Source organism: Leptopilina heterotoma, unplaced genomic scaffold (assembly GCF_015476425.1).
Source record: "Leptopilina heterotoma isolate Lh14 unplaced genomic scaffold, ASM1547642v1 Lhet_187, whole genome shotgun sequence".
Classification (NCBI taxonomy): Eukaryota; Metazoa; Arthropoda; class Insecta; order Hymenoptera; family Figitidae; genus Leptopilina; species Leptopilina heterotoma.
The window spans coordinates 926,668-947,014 of NW_025110906.1; the positions used below are offsets into that span (position 1 = coordinate 926,668).

At 25.2% G+C, this 20,347-nt stretch overlaps 1 protein-coding gene across 5 annotated transcripts in view; it reads right to left on the minus strand.

The window, feature by feature from the left end:
- The window catches only part of LOC122500493 (serine proteinase stubble-like), a 136,235-nt gene that overhangs the window by 8,382 nt on the left and 107,506 nt on the right, over nt 1–20,347 (minus strand). For 3 of the 5 annotated variants that reach the window (XR_006301484.1, XM_043609448.1, XM_043609449.1), the window contains exons 2-6: nt 13,776–13,865; nt 6,176–7,146; nt 5,304–5,572; nt 4,182–4,452; nt 1,629–2,077 (exon numbers count right to left, since the gene is read on the minus strand). Coding sequence is in view for 4 of the 5 variants with exons in the window: in XM_043609448.1 (XP_043465383.1) it covers nt 1,629–2,077; nt 4,182–4,452; nt 5,304–5,572; nt 6,176–7,146; nt 13,776–13,857 (2,042 nt within the window). In the remaining variant the exon portion in view is untranslated. The remainder of the gene's footprint in view (nt 1–1,628; nt 2,078–4,181; nt 4,453–5,303; nt 5,573–6,175; nt 7,147–13,775; nt 13,866–20,347) is intronic. The other 2 variants (XM_043609450.1, XM_043609452.1) reach the window with 1 other exon arrangement.

Sequence of the window (20,347 nt, forward strand, 5' to 3'; positions counted from 1 at the left end):
TTATTTAATAATTAAATTCTTTTCGAAAATTTTATTATAATAGTAGAATATTGAAAATCATTTTAGTGGGGAAATTTTTTTAAAATAATTGAAATTTTGCGAAGAATTTTATTAAAATTGTTGAAAATAATTGAAATTTTACGAAGAATTATATTAAAATTTTTGAAAATAATTGAATTTCACAGAAGAATTTTATTATTTATAAATATAATTGAAATTTTGAATAGAATTTTTTTAAATTATTAAAAATAAAAACATAATTGAATTTCAACGAAGAATTTTATTACTTTTGCGACAATAATTAAATTTCGGAGAAGAATTTTATTATTTATTTATAAAAATAATTGAAATTTTGGAGAGAATTTTAAAAAATTTCTGAACACAATTAAATTTCTGCGAAGAATTTTATTGTTTTTGATAATAATAATTGAATTTCTGTTATCAATTTTCTGTTATCAATTTTTTTAGTGTGTTTTTAACTAAAATTCTTTTATAATTTAATTATAAAAATTCAATTTTTTTCAGTACCTTTAATAAAAATCCCTGACTTTTCTCTGAATTAAATAGAAAAAATTAATAGAATTTCGAAATTAATAATTAATTAATTAATTAATTAATTAATTTTTTATTTTCATAAAAAATAATTTAAAATTCTAGAAAATAATAATTGAACTAAAATGATGAAAATATTATAATTTTGATGAAGTTACAGTAACAATATTCTTATAATATAAAATAATGATTTTATCTCTCGGTCATTTTTAATTATTAGAAAACATGAGGAAATCGATCACTCCGAGTCTTCGACTCGGAGCAATCGATATCTTTATATTTTATAACAATTTTTTATAATTTGTTTAATATCAAAAAGGTTTGAATTTGAAATTTTTGAATGTCTTAATTCCTATTGAGAATCCTGTTCCAAAAATAAGATTAAAAATAGAAATTGTGCAAATATTTTTCTTCTTTTTCTAAAACAAAATAATAATTTTGTTTAAAAAATTGTGATTCATAAACAAAAATAATGCAAAATAAATAAATTTTCTATTTCTCAATCACAGTTGTTTAACAATTTTCTAATTTTGTTTAGAAATAAAGAACAAAAATCTGCATAATTTCAATTTGACAAAACATAATATTTAACAAAATTTTAGTCTTTCAATGAAAAGAAGTGAAAAAAATTCTGATGATTTCTATTTGTCATTCCAATTTTGAATTAATTGTAAAATAAAAATAATTATAACATAATAATATAATATAAAATCTATCTAAGGATAACAAAAAGTAAAAGTATAAACAAAAGACAACTTCAGAGTGTGTGGGACAGAAAAAGTGAATGAATGAAAGAACATTCAAATTATTTTAGTTAATTAAGTTAATTTCACTAATCAATAAATTAAATTAAATGGTATATTACAAAAAGGACTCAACTCTAAAAACCATAAGAGTCATTTTCTCTATCAATTGTTATTTGAAAATTACTTTTACTGTTTTCAGAAAGAGATGTCGAAAATTTTTTTCGTAATTCACGATTCGATTAATAAATGAAAATAATGAAAATAAAATAAAAATGAATCAAATTAATCAATTAATTATGTTACGAATATTAGAATTAAGAATTGACTCACTCATCGACACAATGTCCAGCAGTGGCAATCCAATTTTCATTGAGAATAGCGCCTCCACAGCGATGTGTACTGGAGAATCCAAAAAATGAGGTCCTCCTAACTGAGACTTGCCAGGGCCATCTTCCAAAAGCAGCGTCCTTACCGCCGACGATTCGCGTTTCCGGTCGGGGAAAAAGTGGCGGCACACCGCATGGCATATTTCGACTCTCGGCTGCTGCCGGTATTGTCAAAACAGATCCGGTTCTCTGAGGTTTTTCAGGAAGACTTTCCGATGTGGTCGATGTTGACAATGTCGTCGTTGAAGATGGCCTTTGAGTTGTGGTTGTCGTCGTTGTTGTGGTCGTGGTGGTAGTCGTGGTTGTTTTTTTCGTTGGTCGCGGTTTCGTCGGTGTTTCATTATAGGATGTTGTTATAAAATGTGCTGCACCAAAGGGCTTATGATAATCATTCTGCAAAGAGGAGACACGTGCTCATTATTCAATAGTATTTACACATTATTTTACCTCTAAAAATTAAAAAATTAAAAAATTCAAGGTTTTCTCATTTTTAATGAGAATTATTTACATTCTTCTTTGGTACCATCTGTAGAATACTGGTAGCAAAGGAAAAGTGTCTGGTACCAAGGATTCCAAATTAAAATTTATAGAAAGGTATTATTTTACCAAATCTTAGTGGTAGCTATAATTTCAACTCTGGTACCAGAGCTTTTTCCTACACCAGATTTAATTTTCCAATTGGTACCACTAAAAGGAAAGTACAATTTATATTCTTAGCTAAATAATGGTTACACTTTTGTCTATAGCATTGGTACCACTTGTAATTCTATATTGGTATCAAATCTTTGTAGTATTTTTGATAGTTTTCTGGTACCGGACATAATTTATTTCTTGGTACCTTCCTAGAAATTTTAATTTGGAATCTATTGCAGTAGGGATCATTTTTTTTGGTGCTAAACGAAATTTTCCAGTTGGTACCAGAGAAGTAACATAAATATCGTCTTTTTGATTTGGTAAAGTTTGAATAATATCATCTGTTTGGTACCACCTGCACTAACATATATTTGTTCTCCCAGTAGTAATATGATTTTTTTTTATATTCTCACAGTACACGTTCCTTAGTTCCTCCATTAGATGACCTGAATTTTTTTTCTTCTCACAGTACTATTCGCCTCCCGGAAAAACTTGATATAGCAATACTTTCCAATTTTAATCAGTGAATAACTGAAGTCGTCGCGATGACTTCTTTTTCTCGTTCTGTCCATTTACAGGTTGAGGGACGTGCATCGAGAAAATCTCTAAACTTCCGCGTGAAAATGCACTTTGGTTCGTTTGCCTTTTTCTCAAGGTCGTTCGTTTTTTTTTCTATAGTTTCATTAACGTCTCTCAACAAAAGCAATATATTCCAGGAATACACTAATACTGTCAAATTAACTTTCTACAAATCATATTTATAATGACAAATAGCAAATAGTCGAAGAAGAATGAGATAAAAAAACGGATCTTTGTTGTTTCTTATGAAATGCAAGAGATATTACATGCCTTTCTCTCTATGTGCAAATGTCGATGAGAAAAACACATCGAATCAGCAAAAGGCATTAATGTCTTCAACCTCTCGAGGATATTATGAGTTTTTTTCTTCTTTCTTTTTGCACTCCTCTATTGGACTTTTCGCGAATATTTCAAGTAATTCCATAACTTTCTATATCATTCTGCTCGTAAAGAATAGGTTCAATAAGGAAAAGTGTGCTTCATTATTTTATCTTTTCAACGAGACTGTGAGAAATTATTCTTTTAGGCTTTTTCTCGCAGAGATCTTAATGAGAAGGTCTCAACATCCGTTAGGTATTATCTTCTGGTTTCTTCTTTATTTCTTTAATTTTACTTTCACATTTTTCTTGTGTTGCTTTTTTCAATTTTTATTTAGAAATTTTCTTATTTTACTTTTCTCTTTTCTATTCAGCTTCTTTTTTTAAATTGTCGATTTCACTTTATTGTTATTTGCAATTTTCTTTTCTACTCTTTTTTGTCACTGCATTCTTCTGTATTTTACTTTTGACAGCAATTCTGGCGACAAATTATAAACCAAAAATATTGCAAAATCTTGGTAGCGGAGCTATTATTATTATTGTCAAAATAGTTTTGGTAGCAAGTATTTTCAAAAATTTGTATTTAGAACTTGGTACCAAAACTAATTCTTTGGTACCGGACATAAAGTTGACATTGGTACTCTTTTCTACTGGTACCAGATTTAATTTTCCAATTGGTACCACTAAAAGGAAAGTAGAAATAATATTCTTAGCCAAATAGTGAGTTACACTTTCGTTTATAGCATTGGTACCTCATTTGTATTTCTTTTTTCGTATCAAATCTTCGTGGAATTCTTTAGTGTTATCTGGTACAAGTCATAATTTAATTCTTGGTACCAATGCGATACCACAGGTCAGGGAAATCAGTGAAAAGTCACTCTACTACACAAAAGTAGTAATAATAGTAAAATTAATAAAAAGAATAATAATATTCGGCGAAAAGATTCGTAATTAATTGCTCGACTTACTTCTTGTATTTCCGTTGGTTTAAAACTTGGTTTCTGGGGAAAACTCTCGGGACCATTTTGCATTAGATTCGGATGATCCGTCCAGTGTGGCTTCATTGATGGTCTCGGTGGCGTCCAACTGCTTTCGGACCAAAAATAAGAACCACCAGGTCGTGTTGTTTCAAATAATGTTGTAATGGGCTTAATTGACGATGGTTTCTGATTTTTTGTGACGAACGCTGGTTCCGTCGTCACTTGCCAGTGTGGTGTTTGTGGTACAGATCCGGCTGCGCTACAATGAAAAGACGTTTTAAGTGTTGCTTTTTTCAATTCTATGAGAATATACAAAAAGTGGTTCGACAAAATTTTTTACTAACAATGACAAATATTAATTGGTATCAATGATTGGTACCACTTTAGAAATATTGTATCAAAGATATAGTCAAAAAAAAAATTGGCAGCATTTTTTTTTACAGAAAACACAAATATTAATGGTACCCAATCGAATAATTTTTTATTTGTATCAAATTATTTTTATTTGTATCGAATAATTTTTATTTGTGTCAAATAATTTTTATTTAAGTCAATTAAACGATATTTGATTCAAATATACTAAAATTATTATTACAAATACAATTTATTTGAATTACGTAAAAATCATTTGATTCAAGTAAATATTTATTTGATAAAGTATTCGGTTATTTGAATGAAAAATTTGCGCATTTGGATGGATTTAGATGGATTATTATTTCACAGAATAAAATATTTATTATTATGAATAAAACGTTAGAAAGTATCAATAATAATTTACGAAATATTGAAAGAAAATTGCCAACATTCTTAGATGAAATTACGAAAGAAACATTTTAATAATAGTACTTACATTGGAAAATGTCTTCCTAATAAACTTCTCAAACAAGTAAAATTTTATAAATTACAAACTTTCTAGTGAATTGTTAAAGCTTTAGTATTTTATTTAACAAAAACTGCAATTTTTGAAAATTGAAATTGATTTCGTATATTTTTCTCTCTAAGATCTTTTTTTGGTATCTTTTACTTTATTTTTCCAAATACTTTTTTTTTCTTAAATAATAATTTTTCTTTTATTGAAGTAAATAAAAATTAAATTTCTGGGTGACATACCTGGTTGATTGACTGCTATAATACGTGGGCTTTGATGTCGTTGACGATTTACTGGGTTTATTATGACTGTCAGGTTTCAAATGAAACATGGGTCTATCATCCATTCCTCCATTCATTAATTGCGGTCGATGTGTTGATGTTTTTAGTGTAAAATATGGCTTTGAATAATCTATCGAAGGCTTATGATTGGAGGTTACCGGTTTTGTCGCCCATTGCGGCGGTTCAGTGTGGATAAAATTTAAACTAAGGTGCGAACTATTCACATTATCCTGAAAAGAGAATTGTTTTTTAAAATCATATCGGCCTATTCTTTTTATCATATAAATATTTTTGGGTTTATTAAAAGACCTCTTAATTAATTTTATGTCTGGTACCAAGGCTTTGGAGGTAACTTTTATCTATGCCAAAAATTTTACTGAATGCTACACTGAATTTTAGTCTTGGTACCAATAGAGGACCAGTAAAATTTTATTCTCTGCAAAAAAAAGTGACAAAAAGCACTTTGGTATCTTTGTAACTTTGGTACCACACCTGTCTTTACATTGTTGGTAGCTTTATAACAATTTTAATTTGGATTCTTCGGTACCAGAGGCCATTCTTCTTTTGGTACCAGTCAAAATTCTGCAGATGGTACCAAAAAAGTATTAACATAACTTAAATTTAAAGCCCAATACTTATAAGGAAAAATTTTAGTTAAATACTGATACCAATTATTTTGGAAACTATGTACAAAAATCGTTTTTTTCTGCTTCAAGATATAGTTAATAAAGAGTGACTTTATAATTACCCAAAAATATTCAGAACATTTTTTTTTCTCGAGGAACTGAAAATGTATTTCAGAAAATAGCTAATTTATTATATCAACGGCTTACTTTATCATCTAGGGAATTGATGCTCGGCCTGTGGATCGTCTCCTGGACAACGAGATCACTCTCCTCATTTTTACTGTCGTCGGGCCGCGATTCCGAAGGTCTCTGACTAAGTGGCCTGAGCTCTTGGCCCTTGATCGAACCCTGATTCTTGTTTGGTAGTCTTATCAATAAAGTGCTGTGTTTATTGTCGATTTTATCCTGCAGCACTTGATGATGGTCATTCGACGATTGTTGACCATGGCCTGGTCGATGTTCCGCAGACTCGGGCCTTGTCTTCATCATCTGATGATGATGACCACCAACTACTTGTGGTCTTGAATTTTTCTCCCAGAATCCCGCCACTTGGCCGGGATTAATGGACGTCTGATGATGTCTGTCTTCCTGACCAGAAGAGGGTTTTGCGTGCGGCCTCTTTTGTAGAGGTCGACTTGAATTCACTTGTAGTGGTTTATAAGGTCTTGTTGAATTGACACTTGGTTTGGATGTTCCCAAGGTTTGATGATGATGTTGTTGTTGTTGTTGATGATGATGATGAGGAGGATGGTAATGACTTGTCGAGCTTACGCCTTGATTCTTTGAACCTAATAACTGACTAGTGGTACTAACAGCTTGCTTCTGCGAGCCTTGAAATTGACTCTGGGGTCGCAGTGTTGTGCTGGATGATAAAGATGATGATGATGATGATGATGGATGTGACGTTACGGAGAGAGACGTCAACGTTAGCCTTGTCGATTCACTCGACAGGGCCTCGGCCAAGGTCGGCCTCAATGTGTTGGATGAGGTGGATGGATTGTGAGAACTTATGCTATTACTCGTTGCATTATGAACGCAACAACTACCGAACATAAATGTGTCAACACACACTCCAACGTGTGTGCCCTCTGACTTGATGCACTCCCACACGAACATACATGTGCCCTCTGTGCCCAACATGTTTGCCACTCGACATGGTTTCGGGCTGATTTTATAACCTGGAAACAAAATATTTTTAAACATCAGTATAAAGTGTGACAGGTAAATAATTACAATTTGCCATAAATCAAAGTGTATTTCAGATGAAAAAAATTTTTTTTTTATAAAAGTTTAGAATTAGAAAATTTTTAAAAAGTTCATTTTTTATTTATTATTTAATAGATTTTTTGTAAACAATTTATTTTTTTTAATGTTCTGCGCCTTTTAAAAATTCGAAAAAATCTCAACATACAATTAAAACTATAAGGAATCAAAATCCGTTGAGAAAATATTTCATACAGAAAATTTTACTTAGTAAAAATAAAATATTGTCTGACAAAATTGCACTGTTTCCACTTAAAATCCAAAAATACTTCATAGAAAAAACTTTCTATGGTAGAAAACAATATTGTCTGATGAAACTTCACTATTTCTAAGTTAAAATCCAAAAATATTTATAGAAAAAAATTTAACTATTAAAAATAAAATACTGTCTAACTAAACTACACTGTTTCTACTTAAAATCCAAAAATACTTTCTAGAAAAAACTTTCTTTAGTAAATAAAATATTGTCTGAATAAACCTCACTTTTTCTACTTAAAATCGACAAATAGTTCATATAAAGATTTTAACTATTAAAAATAAAATACTGTCTAACTAAACTACACTGTTTCTACTTAAAATCCAAAAATACTTTCTAGAAAAAACTTTCTTTAGTAAATAAAATATTGTCTGAATAAACCTCACTTTTTCTACTTAAAATCGACAAATAGTTCATATAAAAATTTTAACTAGGAAAAAAATAGTGTCTGACAAAACTGCACTGTTTCTACTTAAAATACAAAAATACTTTCTAGAAAAAACTTTCTTTTTTAAATAAAATATTGTCCGAAAAAAAACTCACTTTTTCTACTTAAAATCCAAAAATACTTCCTAGAAAAAACTTTCTTTAGTAAAAAAATATATTGGCTGGCAAAACTACACATTTTCTACTTAAACCCCAAAAATACTTTATCTAGTAAAAATTAAAGATTGTCTGAAATATAATAAAATTAAAAAAAAATTTATTAAAACTGTATGCAAACATTTAATTATTTTCATAAATAATTAAAATTTCACAGGAATTCAATTATTTTTATAAATAATAAAAATTTTTTAAGGAATTCAATTATTTTCATAAAAAATTATTTATAATTCTAGAAAATAATAATTGAATTAAAATCATTTTTTATACTTCATAATCTTTATAATCACAATGAACTTTAAGACACAATATCTTCAATTTTTTATTTCTGTGAATAATTAAATTTATGTTAAATAATTGAATTCTAAAATAACTTTTTCAATGGTATTAATTTTTAATCACTAATGCAGAAAAGATTTTAGTAAAAAGTAATAGGTGTGAATTTTCAGAAATAATTGAATTTTAAATGTTTTTAAATAAAAATCTTGAAGAATTTCAATTTTTGTGAGAACATTCAAATTCAAACATTGAAAAACAAATTTATTTCAACTATTATTTATATTTTAAAACATTTTTTAATTTTTATAATTATTATATTTATTTTTAAGCAAAAATAGATTTTTGAGCAATCTTAATTGAATTTTTTTAAAGATACCTACTTGATTTTTTTAACAAAATTTTATTAAATATTTTAAACAATATTTTAAATATTATTTTCAAGGAATTTTAATTAATTAACTAGTGAGTACAAATATTTTAATTTTTTAAAACAAAAATTATTTTGCAAATTAAAGAAATTAAGTAAATGTTCAAAAATACAAATTTTTTTTTTAAGGTAATTTTTAAAACTGTTCAAAAAGAAACAAAATTTTCTTTTTATTTGAAAAATTTAGATCTTTGGGAAAAATATTAAATTGTCAAAATTGGATCGAAAATAATTTAATAATAATATCAAGAGAATTAGTATTAAAATTTTCATTAAATTGTTAATTTGAAAATGATTTAAATTTAAAGATTTATTTTTAAAATTGAATTTTCGAAAAGTTTCCCTTCAGAACTGTAAAAAATTAAGTTTTTAAAATATCTCAGTTTTATAGGTATTTTAAAGAATAAATGAATTTTTACGAAAAATAATTTTATTTTTTATTGAGATTTAAAAATATTCGAAAATAATCTAGGAAAATTCGCTACTGTTAGTAATTTTATTTTCAAATTCTTAAAAAGTTGTTTAAATATGTCAGTTTTTCTAAAGATAATTTAATTTTTATCAATAAATAATTGAATTTTTTAAAGAGAATTTAATCTTTATAAACAAATGGAATTTTTTAAAGCTAATTGAACTTTTATAAATATACAACTCATTAAAATTAAAAATAATTTTAATTAGATTAGTTAATTTCAATTTGATATTTTGTTTTAAAATTAAAGTTTAATAGTAAAAAGTTAAGTTAACGTTTAATTTAAATTAGTTTAATGTCAAGAAGCTTGAAGATTTCTATTTAAAATTTTGTCTTAAAATTAGTTTCGATAAATTCCATTTGAAATTAGGAAAAAACTGTTTGTAGTTTTTTTTTTAATATTTCAGTTCTATTTTTTTTAACACTGGTAACTTAAAAGTATTAAATTTCAATGAATTGATACTAAAAATGTGAATCAAATGAAAAATTTATCCAAATTTTTGTTATCAATTTAATCCACTTTAATATTAATCTAATACTGTCAAGATATCTGTGAAGAAAATTGAACTTCTCTTGAATTTTTTTTTGAATTACAGATCAGGGAAAAAATTCAAAATCAGAGTAAAAGAAATTTGAATTTTTATGACAATCCTATGTACATATATATATGTAAAAGTTAAAAATAAAAAGGCCAATAAACGTCATTTCATGCAACTTTCAATTATTCACTGACGGAACTGTGTTTATTGTTTGCGAGCATTTATCAAGAAATGTATACTGGAAAACGTGATTAGCGCAGCATATAATGACTAGAAAGGTTCATTGTGAATTTCATATTTTAATACGTTTTCGTAGAAGGAAATCGGGTATCATTTTGCCACGTATTCTCTTCATAATTCACAAAGGTGATTTAGAGAGTTTTCTAATGATCGTGAAACCAGTCAAGATATCACATCACTTCCACATTTTTTTTTTATATAGAAAGAACACAATTTTTTCTAAGGGTATCAAAAATTGAGACAAAAAAGCAGCAAAAGTGTTGCGAAGCAACATTTTGATGCGTTTTTGTCTCAATTATTAATTTTGTTATTAAAAAAATTATCAATTTTGTCTCAATTTGATATCCTTAGGAAAACTATGAAGAAAAAAAGAAAGAATAAAGAAAAAGTATTAAAAGTATTAAAATAGTACTAAAAGTACTAGAATAGTACTAAAAGTATTAAAATAGTACTAAAAGTGTTAAAATAGTACTAAATATACTAAAAATTAATTAAAAACTACTAAAAGTACTAAATATTCTAAAAATTAATTTAAAAATACTAAAAGTACTAAAAAAAGTAGTACTAAAATATAGACAGAGAATGAAAGAGAAGGAAAAAAGAAAGAAAGAGAGAGAAATGGAATATAATTGCCAAGTTTGAGGAATTTCTTCTCGAAATAAAAAAAAATGACATGCGACATAGCATCAGTCCGTATATAGTTGCAATAAGGAATTTGGAATCTTTGGAGAATTTCTGCAGATACGGAGATGCATTAAAGAAGATTCCCTCGAGGTTTGGTGAAAGTGTACCACTTTTGCAGTGTGCAAGCATACCTTGGTTCGAGGCAGAAAAAAGAAATTCTAATTATCGGTCAAGGTAGAGATGCATTGTCGATTCGGTCATTAACAGAGTAATATGGGTTAATTAAAACTTCACTTGAAAATAGAAAGAAAATCACATTCATCTTTTTCTCTAAATTGAATTTTTATAGAAAACATAATGTATTGTGGATATAATAAAGAGGAGGAAATTGCGGAACAACTTGTAATTACACAAAAGATAGGTACAATGTTGATCGGTTTCAATTATAAAATATGACTGCGAATCAAATTGCGCAATCAATTATATACGCGAATGCACTCGCAGCTTTAGAATACGTATATATATACCTATAAATGTATACGCAAAGATTAAACGAACTGGAAAATCTTTTAATAATTAGGAAAATTTTTATAATTTTACACTGCATTATTATTTATAATCTTTGTTTTTCGATTGAATGTTTCTTTGAATTTTTTCCTCTCTGAATCTCGGAATTTTTCGTTATTTTTTCTTTCGAGAGATTTTTCTGAATTTTTCTTTGCTTTTGAAGAATTTTTAATTTTAATTTTTAATTATTTGAGAAAATTTAGGTAGGTACTTTCTTACAGCGTTTAATTTAATTATCGTCTTGAAGAAAGATTTTTATTTTATTTTAACATTAAAAATTGACTAACAAAAATATTTTTTCTACTTAAAAGTTAAATATCGTTTTAATAGAAAATTTTAAAAAAGGAAACTATTGAAGCGTTGTCTGACAAAACTGCGAGTTTTCTACTTAAAAAATAAAAACTTATTTAAAATAAAATTTCACCTGTTGTAAAATAAAAAATTGTCTGACAAAATTGCACTCTTTCTATTTAAAATACAAAAATATTTCATACAGAAAACTTTACCTAGTAAAAATTAAATATTGTCTGACAAAACTTCACTATTTCTACTTAATACAAAAATACCTCGAAGGAAAAAAAACTTTCTTTAGTAAAAAAAATATTGTCTGACAAAACTTCAGTATTTCTACTTAAAATCCAAAAATACTTTATAGAAAGCAATTAAACTATTAAAAATACAATGCTGTCTAACAAAACTGCGCTGTTTCTACTTAAAATTCAAAAATACTTTCTAGAAAAAACTTTCTTTAGTAAAAAAATATTGGCTGTCAAAACTACACTTTTTCTACTTAAAACCCAAAAATACTTTCTAAGAAAAACATTATCTACTAAAAAAAAAAATGTCTGACAAAACTGCACTGTTTCTACTTAAAAACTTAAAATACTTCTTAGAAAAACTTTATCTAGTAAAAGTTAAAATATATTTACGAAAAAACCTCACTTTTTCTACTTAAAATCAACAAATAGTTCGTAGAAAAATTTTTAATTAGGAAAGAAATAGTATCTGACACAACTTTACTATTACTACTTAAAATAAAAAAAAAACTTTATAGAAAAAAATTAAACTATTAAAAATAAAATGCTGTCTAACAAAAATAAAATATTGTCTGAAAAAACCTCACTTTTTCTACTTAAAATCAAGACATAGTTGATAGAAAAAATTTTAACTAGAAAAAAATGTACTGTCTGACAAAACTTTACTGTTTCTACTTATAATCAATAAATAGTTCACAGAAAAAATTTTAACTAGAAAAAAAATACTGTCTGACAAAACTGCACTGTTTCTACTTAAAATTCAAAAATACTTACTAGAAAAAACATTCTTTAGTAAAAAAATATTGTCTGTCAAAACTACACTTTTTCTACTTAAAACCCAAAAATACTACATAGGAAACACTTTATTTAGTAAAAATAAATTATCGTCTGACAAAACTGTACTATTTCTACCTAATACTCAAAAACGATTTATACAGAAAAACTTTATACTAAATATTAAATGTTGCCTATTAAAAGAAAATTTTGTCTATTTAAAATTGCATCTTGGCTGACTAAACTGCACTTTTTCTACTGAAAAATTAAATATATTGAGAGAAAAATTTTAAGGACCTCAAATTCAGCCTTGTCTGATAAAGAAGTGTATTTTCTACTTAAAATACAAAATTCTTTATAAAAATAACTTTTTCTAATAAATTAAAGTACTGTCTGACAAAGCTGCACTATTTCTACTTAAAACACACTAATATTACATATAGAAAAAATATTATCAAATTTATAAAATACTGTTTGACGAAACTTCACTATTTCTACTTAAAACCCAAAAATGCGTCCGAGCAAAAATTTTACCTAGTAAAAATATAATACTGTCTGACAAAACTGTACTATTTCTACTCACAGTCGAAAAACATTTTATAAAGAAATACTTTAAAATGGTTAGTAAAGTTTCAATAAAAAATATTCCCCACCTAAAATTGAATCTTGTCTGACTACACTGTACATTTTCTACTTAAAAATAAAATATACTGAGAGAAAAATTTTAAATACTTCAAATTAAGTCTTTTCTGACAAAATAGTATGTTTTCTACTTAAAATAGAAAAATTCTTCATAAAAATAACTTTTCCTAATAAAAATAAAATTTTGTCTGACAAAACTTCACTATTTCTACTTAAAATCCAAAAATACTTTATAGAAAAAAATTTTACTATTAAAAAAATACTGTCTGACGAAACTTCACTATCTCTACTTAAAATCCATAAATTCTTTATAAAAATGACATTTCCTATTAAAAATAAAATACCGTCAGAGAAAACTCCACTTTTTCTCCTTAGAAGCAAAAAATGTTTATGTCAACACAAAAAAAGTTTTTTTTTTTTAAATTTAGAAAAAAATTTTATAAGCAATAATATAAAAATGTAAATAATGTCACTCTTTCTAAAAACAAAAAGTGTAAATAATTATAAAAGATTTTCAATGATTTAAGGAAAAAAAATGTGATTATGAGGACGAAGTTTGAATAAAAATTGTAAATAACTACTGACTGTGACCTCGATTAAGTGAGCTGAGGGACCTGGCGATGCCCAACCACCAGAGAATTGTGGCCACGTAACCGATCCACCGCATCCTGATCCCTGTAAAGGAGACAAATTTTTTATTAGTTAATTGAATTAATTAATTAGATTCTAATTTATATTCGAAAAACAAATTAAATAACATTCGTTTACAAACTAAACGAAACTGAAGGTGTCACTTCAATTGCTCATTATTATTAAGGATCAACTCTTATAAAAAAAGAATATTTGACATTTTTTTAAAAATTAATATTAATGTTAAATTCCTTTTAAAAAAATATTTAATATTTTGTAAAAACATTTGGAACTGTGATTAAGAAATAGAAGATTTATTTATTTTGCATTATTTTTGTTTATGAAACACAATTTTTTTAACAAATTTATTATTTTGTTTTAGAAAAAGAAGAAAAATATTTGCACAATTCCTATTTTTCATCTTCATGTTTGGAACTGTATTTTCCACAGGAATTAAGACATTTAAAAATTTCAAATTTAATTTCTATAATAATTAAAGATGACCGAGAGATAAAATCATTATTTTATATTATAAGAATATTGTTACTGTAACTTCATCAAAATTATTTTCATCATTTTAATTCAATTATTATTTTCTAGAATTTTAAATTATTTCTTATGAAAATAATAATTGATTTCCTTAAAGAAATTTTATTATTTATGAAAATAATTAAATATTTACATTAAATTTTATTAAAATTTTTTTTACACAATTAAATTCTTTTTGGGAAATTTTATTAAAATACTAGATATTGAGAATCATTGAAATTAGAAAAATGTTTGAAAATAATTGAAATTAGGACAAGAATTTTTTTGAAATTTATGAAATTAATTGAATTTTGGAGAAGAATTTTGTTATTTATAAAGATAATTGGGAATATTACAGGAATTTTTTTTCAAATTTCGAGCATAGTTAAATTTTATAAAAAGAATTTTATTTTTTTTTTAAATAATTGAATTCTGCAATTATTTATAATTTCTCCAAAATTTAATTTTTTTTGTGTTTTGAACAAAAATTTAAATTAGAAAATTTTTAAATTCTATTATTTTTAAGATTGTTAATTTTATTTAAAAAAGGTAGTAGGAAGTTAGCCGCGCGCTTTAGCGCGCAAATTTTTTCTAGTATTTAGAAAAAGAAAATTATTCAAAGTAAAATAACATTATGATAATTTTATGTAACCTGAAAATTTACGACGCTTATACAGATTCGCATAAAAAATAAAATAATAAAACTAAAAATGAAAAATATAAAAGTAATAGATTGTAAATTCTAAAAATGAGAAAATAAGAGATGATAAAATGATAAAATAAAATGATTATGGCAATTAAATTCCATACATCAAATTCCATTGACACTTTATAATGAAACTGACGTCTTGTCAGATTTTGAAAAAAATGCTTTCGCACTCAATTGACAATATTTCATTTTTAACGTCAATTTTCACTTTAGTAGCGGATATCAGCATTCTACAAAGTGTGAAGCCATCTGACAGATTATGCGCAAGAGGCAATCAATCACAAATAACGTTTCTGTTATTGAATATTAAAATTAAATACATATATACAAATTAGCTGCTTATAATCTTTCAATATTATAACATGGAGCCGTTAAGTTTATCGAACTTTAAATATATATATATATACCTACACACAGTCTAAGTCAACTCTCATCGTGACTATATTAAGTAAGTCGCAGAGAACTTACAAAAACGATATAAAACATTGATTATACAAATCGTTCATATGCAATAAGTTTTACGTTTTATGCATTATTAGTTATCAAAATTGTAGTTGCGCATGCTTTTAACTTTCTAAGATTATTAGATAAACGTGTTTTTCATGGTATATTAATAGAATTCCAAAAGATTAAAATTCTATATAAATGTTATAAGGATCTTTTTAATTCCGCGGACAAACTAATCTTTTGATCATAAATTCACAAAATATCCCTCTTTCTCTGCTTTGTTAAAATGTTAAATTTAATATGCGAATATGTATTGATTACATCTTCGTGTCTCTCTCAATTATGTGCAAAAATGAGTTTAAGATTTATATATACTTTCTATATGCATAAATTTCCTTTTTAGTTTTTTTTTTACTTTAGTAGACACTCTGTTTAGGAGGGCAAAAAATTCAACGAGAAAATTTTGTATTTTTTAAAATTCTGTTGTAGAAATTACGGAAGAGTTTGAAGTAGTGCAAAATTTGAATTATTTTAGAATTTTGTCTGACTATAGTGGACTTTTTCTACTTAAAATCTGCTTATCTTTAGAGTTAGTAATTTCTAAAATAAAAAAAAAATGAGTTAGTAAATCTTTTTAAAATAATTTTTTTATTAAAAAGAAAATATTTTTTTTTCGCAATTTAATTTTATGAGAAAAAATAATTTTTACAACTTAGAATTTAATCATTGTCTTGAGGGAAGATTTTTACTTATTTAAAATTAAAAATTGACCAAGAAAAAAATTTTTTCTTCTTAAAGACTAAACTAATAGTTTTCTACTTAAATAAAAAATAAAAACTAATGCAAAAGAAAACATTTCTCCTGTTGCAAAATAAAAATTGTCTGTACAAAAATAAAAAACTGTACTCTTTCTACTTTAAATAGAAAAATATTCCTTACAGAAAACTTTACCTAGTAAAAATAAAATATTGTCTGACCAAACTGTACTGCTTCTACTTAAAATCCAAAAATACTTCATAGAAAAAACTTTCTTTAGTAATAAAATATTGTCTTTTACTTTTTCTACTTAAATCACAAAAATACTTCCTACGAAAAACTTTATCTAGTAAAAAATACACTGTCTGACGAAAATTCACTATTTCTACTTAAAAAATAAAAAATAATTAAAAATCAAATTCTTCCTATTACAAAATAAAAATGTCTGACATAACTGCACTGATTCTACTTAAAATACAAAAATACTGCATAGAAAAAACATTCTTTCGTAAAAAAAAAATTTTGTTAGACAAAACTACACTTTTTCTACTTAAAACACAAAACCCAAAAATACTTATTAGAAAAATCTTTGTCTGACAAAATAGTATGTTTTCTACTTAAAATTTAAAATCCAAGAATTCTTCATAAAAATAATATTTTATACTAAAAATAAAATACTATCTAACAGAACTGAACTTTTTCTACTTAAAGCTAAAAAACTTTTTATAAAGAAAAAGTTGACCTATACTGAAAATTAAATATTGCATGACCAAACTATTTTTTCTACTTAAAATCCAAAAATACTTTATAAAAATAATTTTTCATATTAAAAATAAAATATTGTCTGACAAAATATCACTATTTCCACTTAAAAAATATTGTCTGACAAAACTGAACTTTTTCTACTTAAAATGCAAAAATACTTTCTTAGAAAATCTTTTTCTAAAATAAAATTCATTGTCTGACAAAAATATACTATTTCTACTTAAAAAATAAAAACTATTAAAAAATAAAATTTTTCACTGTTACAAAATTAAAATTGTCTGACAAAATTGCACTCTTTCTACTTAAAATACAAAAATACTTCTTAGAAACAACTTTATATAGTTAAAAATATATTGTCTGACAGAACTGCACTTTTTCTACTTAAAATTCAAAAATACTTCATAGAAAAAACTTTCTTTAGTAAAAAAAAATATTGGCCGGCAAAACTACACATTTTCTACTTAAAATTAATAAATAGTTCATAGAAAAAATTTTAACTAGAAAAAAATACTGTCTGACAAAACTGCACTGTTTCTACTTAAAATCCAAAAATACTTCTTAAAAAGAACTTTCTTTAGTAAAAAAAAATATTGTCCGGCAAAACTACACTTTTTCCACTTACAATCCAAAAATACTTCCTGTGAAATACTTTATTTAGTCAAAATAAATTATTGTCTGACAAAACTGTACTATTTCTACTTAAAATACAAAAATTCTTCATAGAAAAAACTTTATTTAGTAAAAAAATATTGTCTGACAAAACTACACTTTTTCTACTTCAAACCCAAAATTACTTCCTAGGAAAATCTTTGTCTGACAAAATAGTATGTTTTTTACTTAAAATCCAAGAATTCTTCATAAAAATAACATTTTCTACTAAAAACGAAACACTGTCTGACAGAACTGCACTTTTTCTACTTAAAACTCAAAAAATGTCTTAGCAAAAAAACAAATTATTAAAAAAATAAAATGTTTTTTAACGAAGCTACGAAATTGATTCTTGTCTCACGATTCTGCACATTTTTGACATAAATAAATATGAAACCTAATAAAGTAAAAATAAAAAAACAAAATAAAACCAAAGAAAAATAAAATGTCAAGAAAATTATCAATCCTCCAAGTCTTTGACTTGGAGGATTGATAATTTTCTTGACATTTTATATTATCTTTTACCGAGTGATAAATTCTACAACTATTTAAAAAAAATTAAAATTAAATAAATGGAGAATTAGTTATAACAATAAATTAATAATATAAATAATAAAATAAATAAAATAAAATTATTAAATAGAAGAAAATGAAGACGTAATAAAAATAAAATAGAAATAAAAAAATTAATAAAATAAGAATAAAGATAAAATAATAAAATGTCATTTATCAATAAATGACTAAATTGCAAATAAAATAAAAAACAATTCCCCCCTATCGTTTAAATTGTCCACGAGAAGTTGTCTTAAAAATAATGAAATAAAATGAAAAATTTCTGTCATTTATTTCGGGTATAAATTGAAAATATTTGCATGATTATTTCTTCAAATGAGGTAAAGAACGTGCTTTGAGTAAATATATACTTATACTACGTATAAAATACCCTCTGGCAAATGTTCTATTCACGAGAAAACATTATGAGTACATCATTGAATAAATGATCATGACAAGATAATGTTCATAAACTTGAATGTTATCGTCATGATTACTTCTGAATAAATTTTCTCTTTCGATTCTCCTCTCCTTCCCCTTTTTTATAACCTCCCTTTATTCGTCTCTTATTCTCGGTCAAGAAGCAAAAAAAAAAAAAAAAAAAGAAAGAAAGAAACGAAATAAATTCTCTCGCCCGAAATTTAATCGCCCCAAGACAAAAGGAGATTGCACTTGGCCGATATACATATTTATAGTTGCAATCACTTTTATCCTGTTTCTTCTTTCGTTTTGTTTCTTCTTTTTAGGTTTATTTTATAATTTATATTAACCTGATTTTCCATCTTTTGACACGATATTAGCATTTTTTAATTTTAAATAAATTTCTGAATTGCAAAAAATGAAAAAAATGGGTGAAATTTATTTAATTGGAAAATATACAGACATAAATTAAAAATCAATAAATAAATAAAAATTAAAAAATTATTCTTGGACAGAATAATGGTACTATTTATGTCTATATATTTTCCAATTAACCTTCGCGCTACCAAAGATTTTTGTATACGCGGGCTACCGGATGGCCACCCGGGGTGGCCAAACGCTTTTTTACTTTTATATTCCAAAAACGATTAAAATTCATCAAACTTTTTGTAAATAACTATGTGTTAATACAATTGCTGTATTTTAATAAAGTTTAAAGTTTAAAAAATTTGTTATTGCAAAAACATATAATTTTCAAATAAACAAAGAGATTAGAAAATTTTTGAAAACTTTTCTTTTTTTAACGTTACTTAGTATTAAATCAATAAATTAAAGAAAATATTTATTGAAATGAATCATAAATATTAGTAAAAAATTATTTAAACAAATTATTGTTGTTATTTACCAACTTTTTACAGAATACACCTAGAAAGTTGCAGTTTTTTCCTAATTTTGCAATTTACTAAACCTTATATTATTACATATTACAATTTATAAACGAATTATTAATTTGTTTAAAAATGGTTTAAATAACAATTCAATTTTGATTTTTTTATTTATAATCATATAAGGTTTAGTAAATTGCAAAATTAGGAAAAAACTGCAACTTTCTAGGTGTATTCTGTAAAAAGTTGTTAAATAGCAACAATAATTTGTTTAAAAATTGTTTAAATAATAATTCAATTTTTACTCTTTATTTGTGATCATATAAGATTAATAAATTGATTTCATTTTTATTTTTTTGCAATCGAACGTTTTTCAGTAGTGTTGAACATAGTTTTTTAATTGTTATAAATAAACAAGAAGAAATGTAAAAAAAATTTTATTTTTTTTATTTTTCGAAAGTAGATAAAATTTTGTTCAGTGACTTAAAATCGCGATTCGATTGATGCAAAAATCGAGCAGATTTACAAAATTATTTATTGCTTGGCCACCATGGGTGGCTATCCGGTAGCGCGAAGGTTAAAAAAATTTCGCATTTTTTCTCTTAAATAATATCAACCAATCATTGATATTAAATTAAAAATGGTACCAAATATATAACAAATGGTACCAAATATGTAACAAATGGTACCAATTTGCTGACTAAGGATACAAATTATACTGTTTGAGAAAATTGGTACCGTTTTAAATATGGTACTATTGATAGTGACAAAAATGGTACATATTTTTTAAAGCTGTGAATACAAATAATACTGGTACC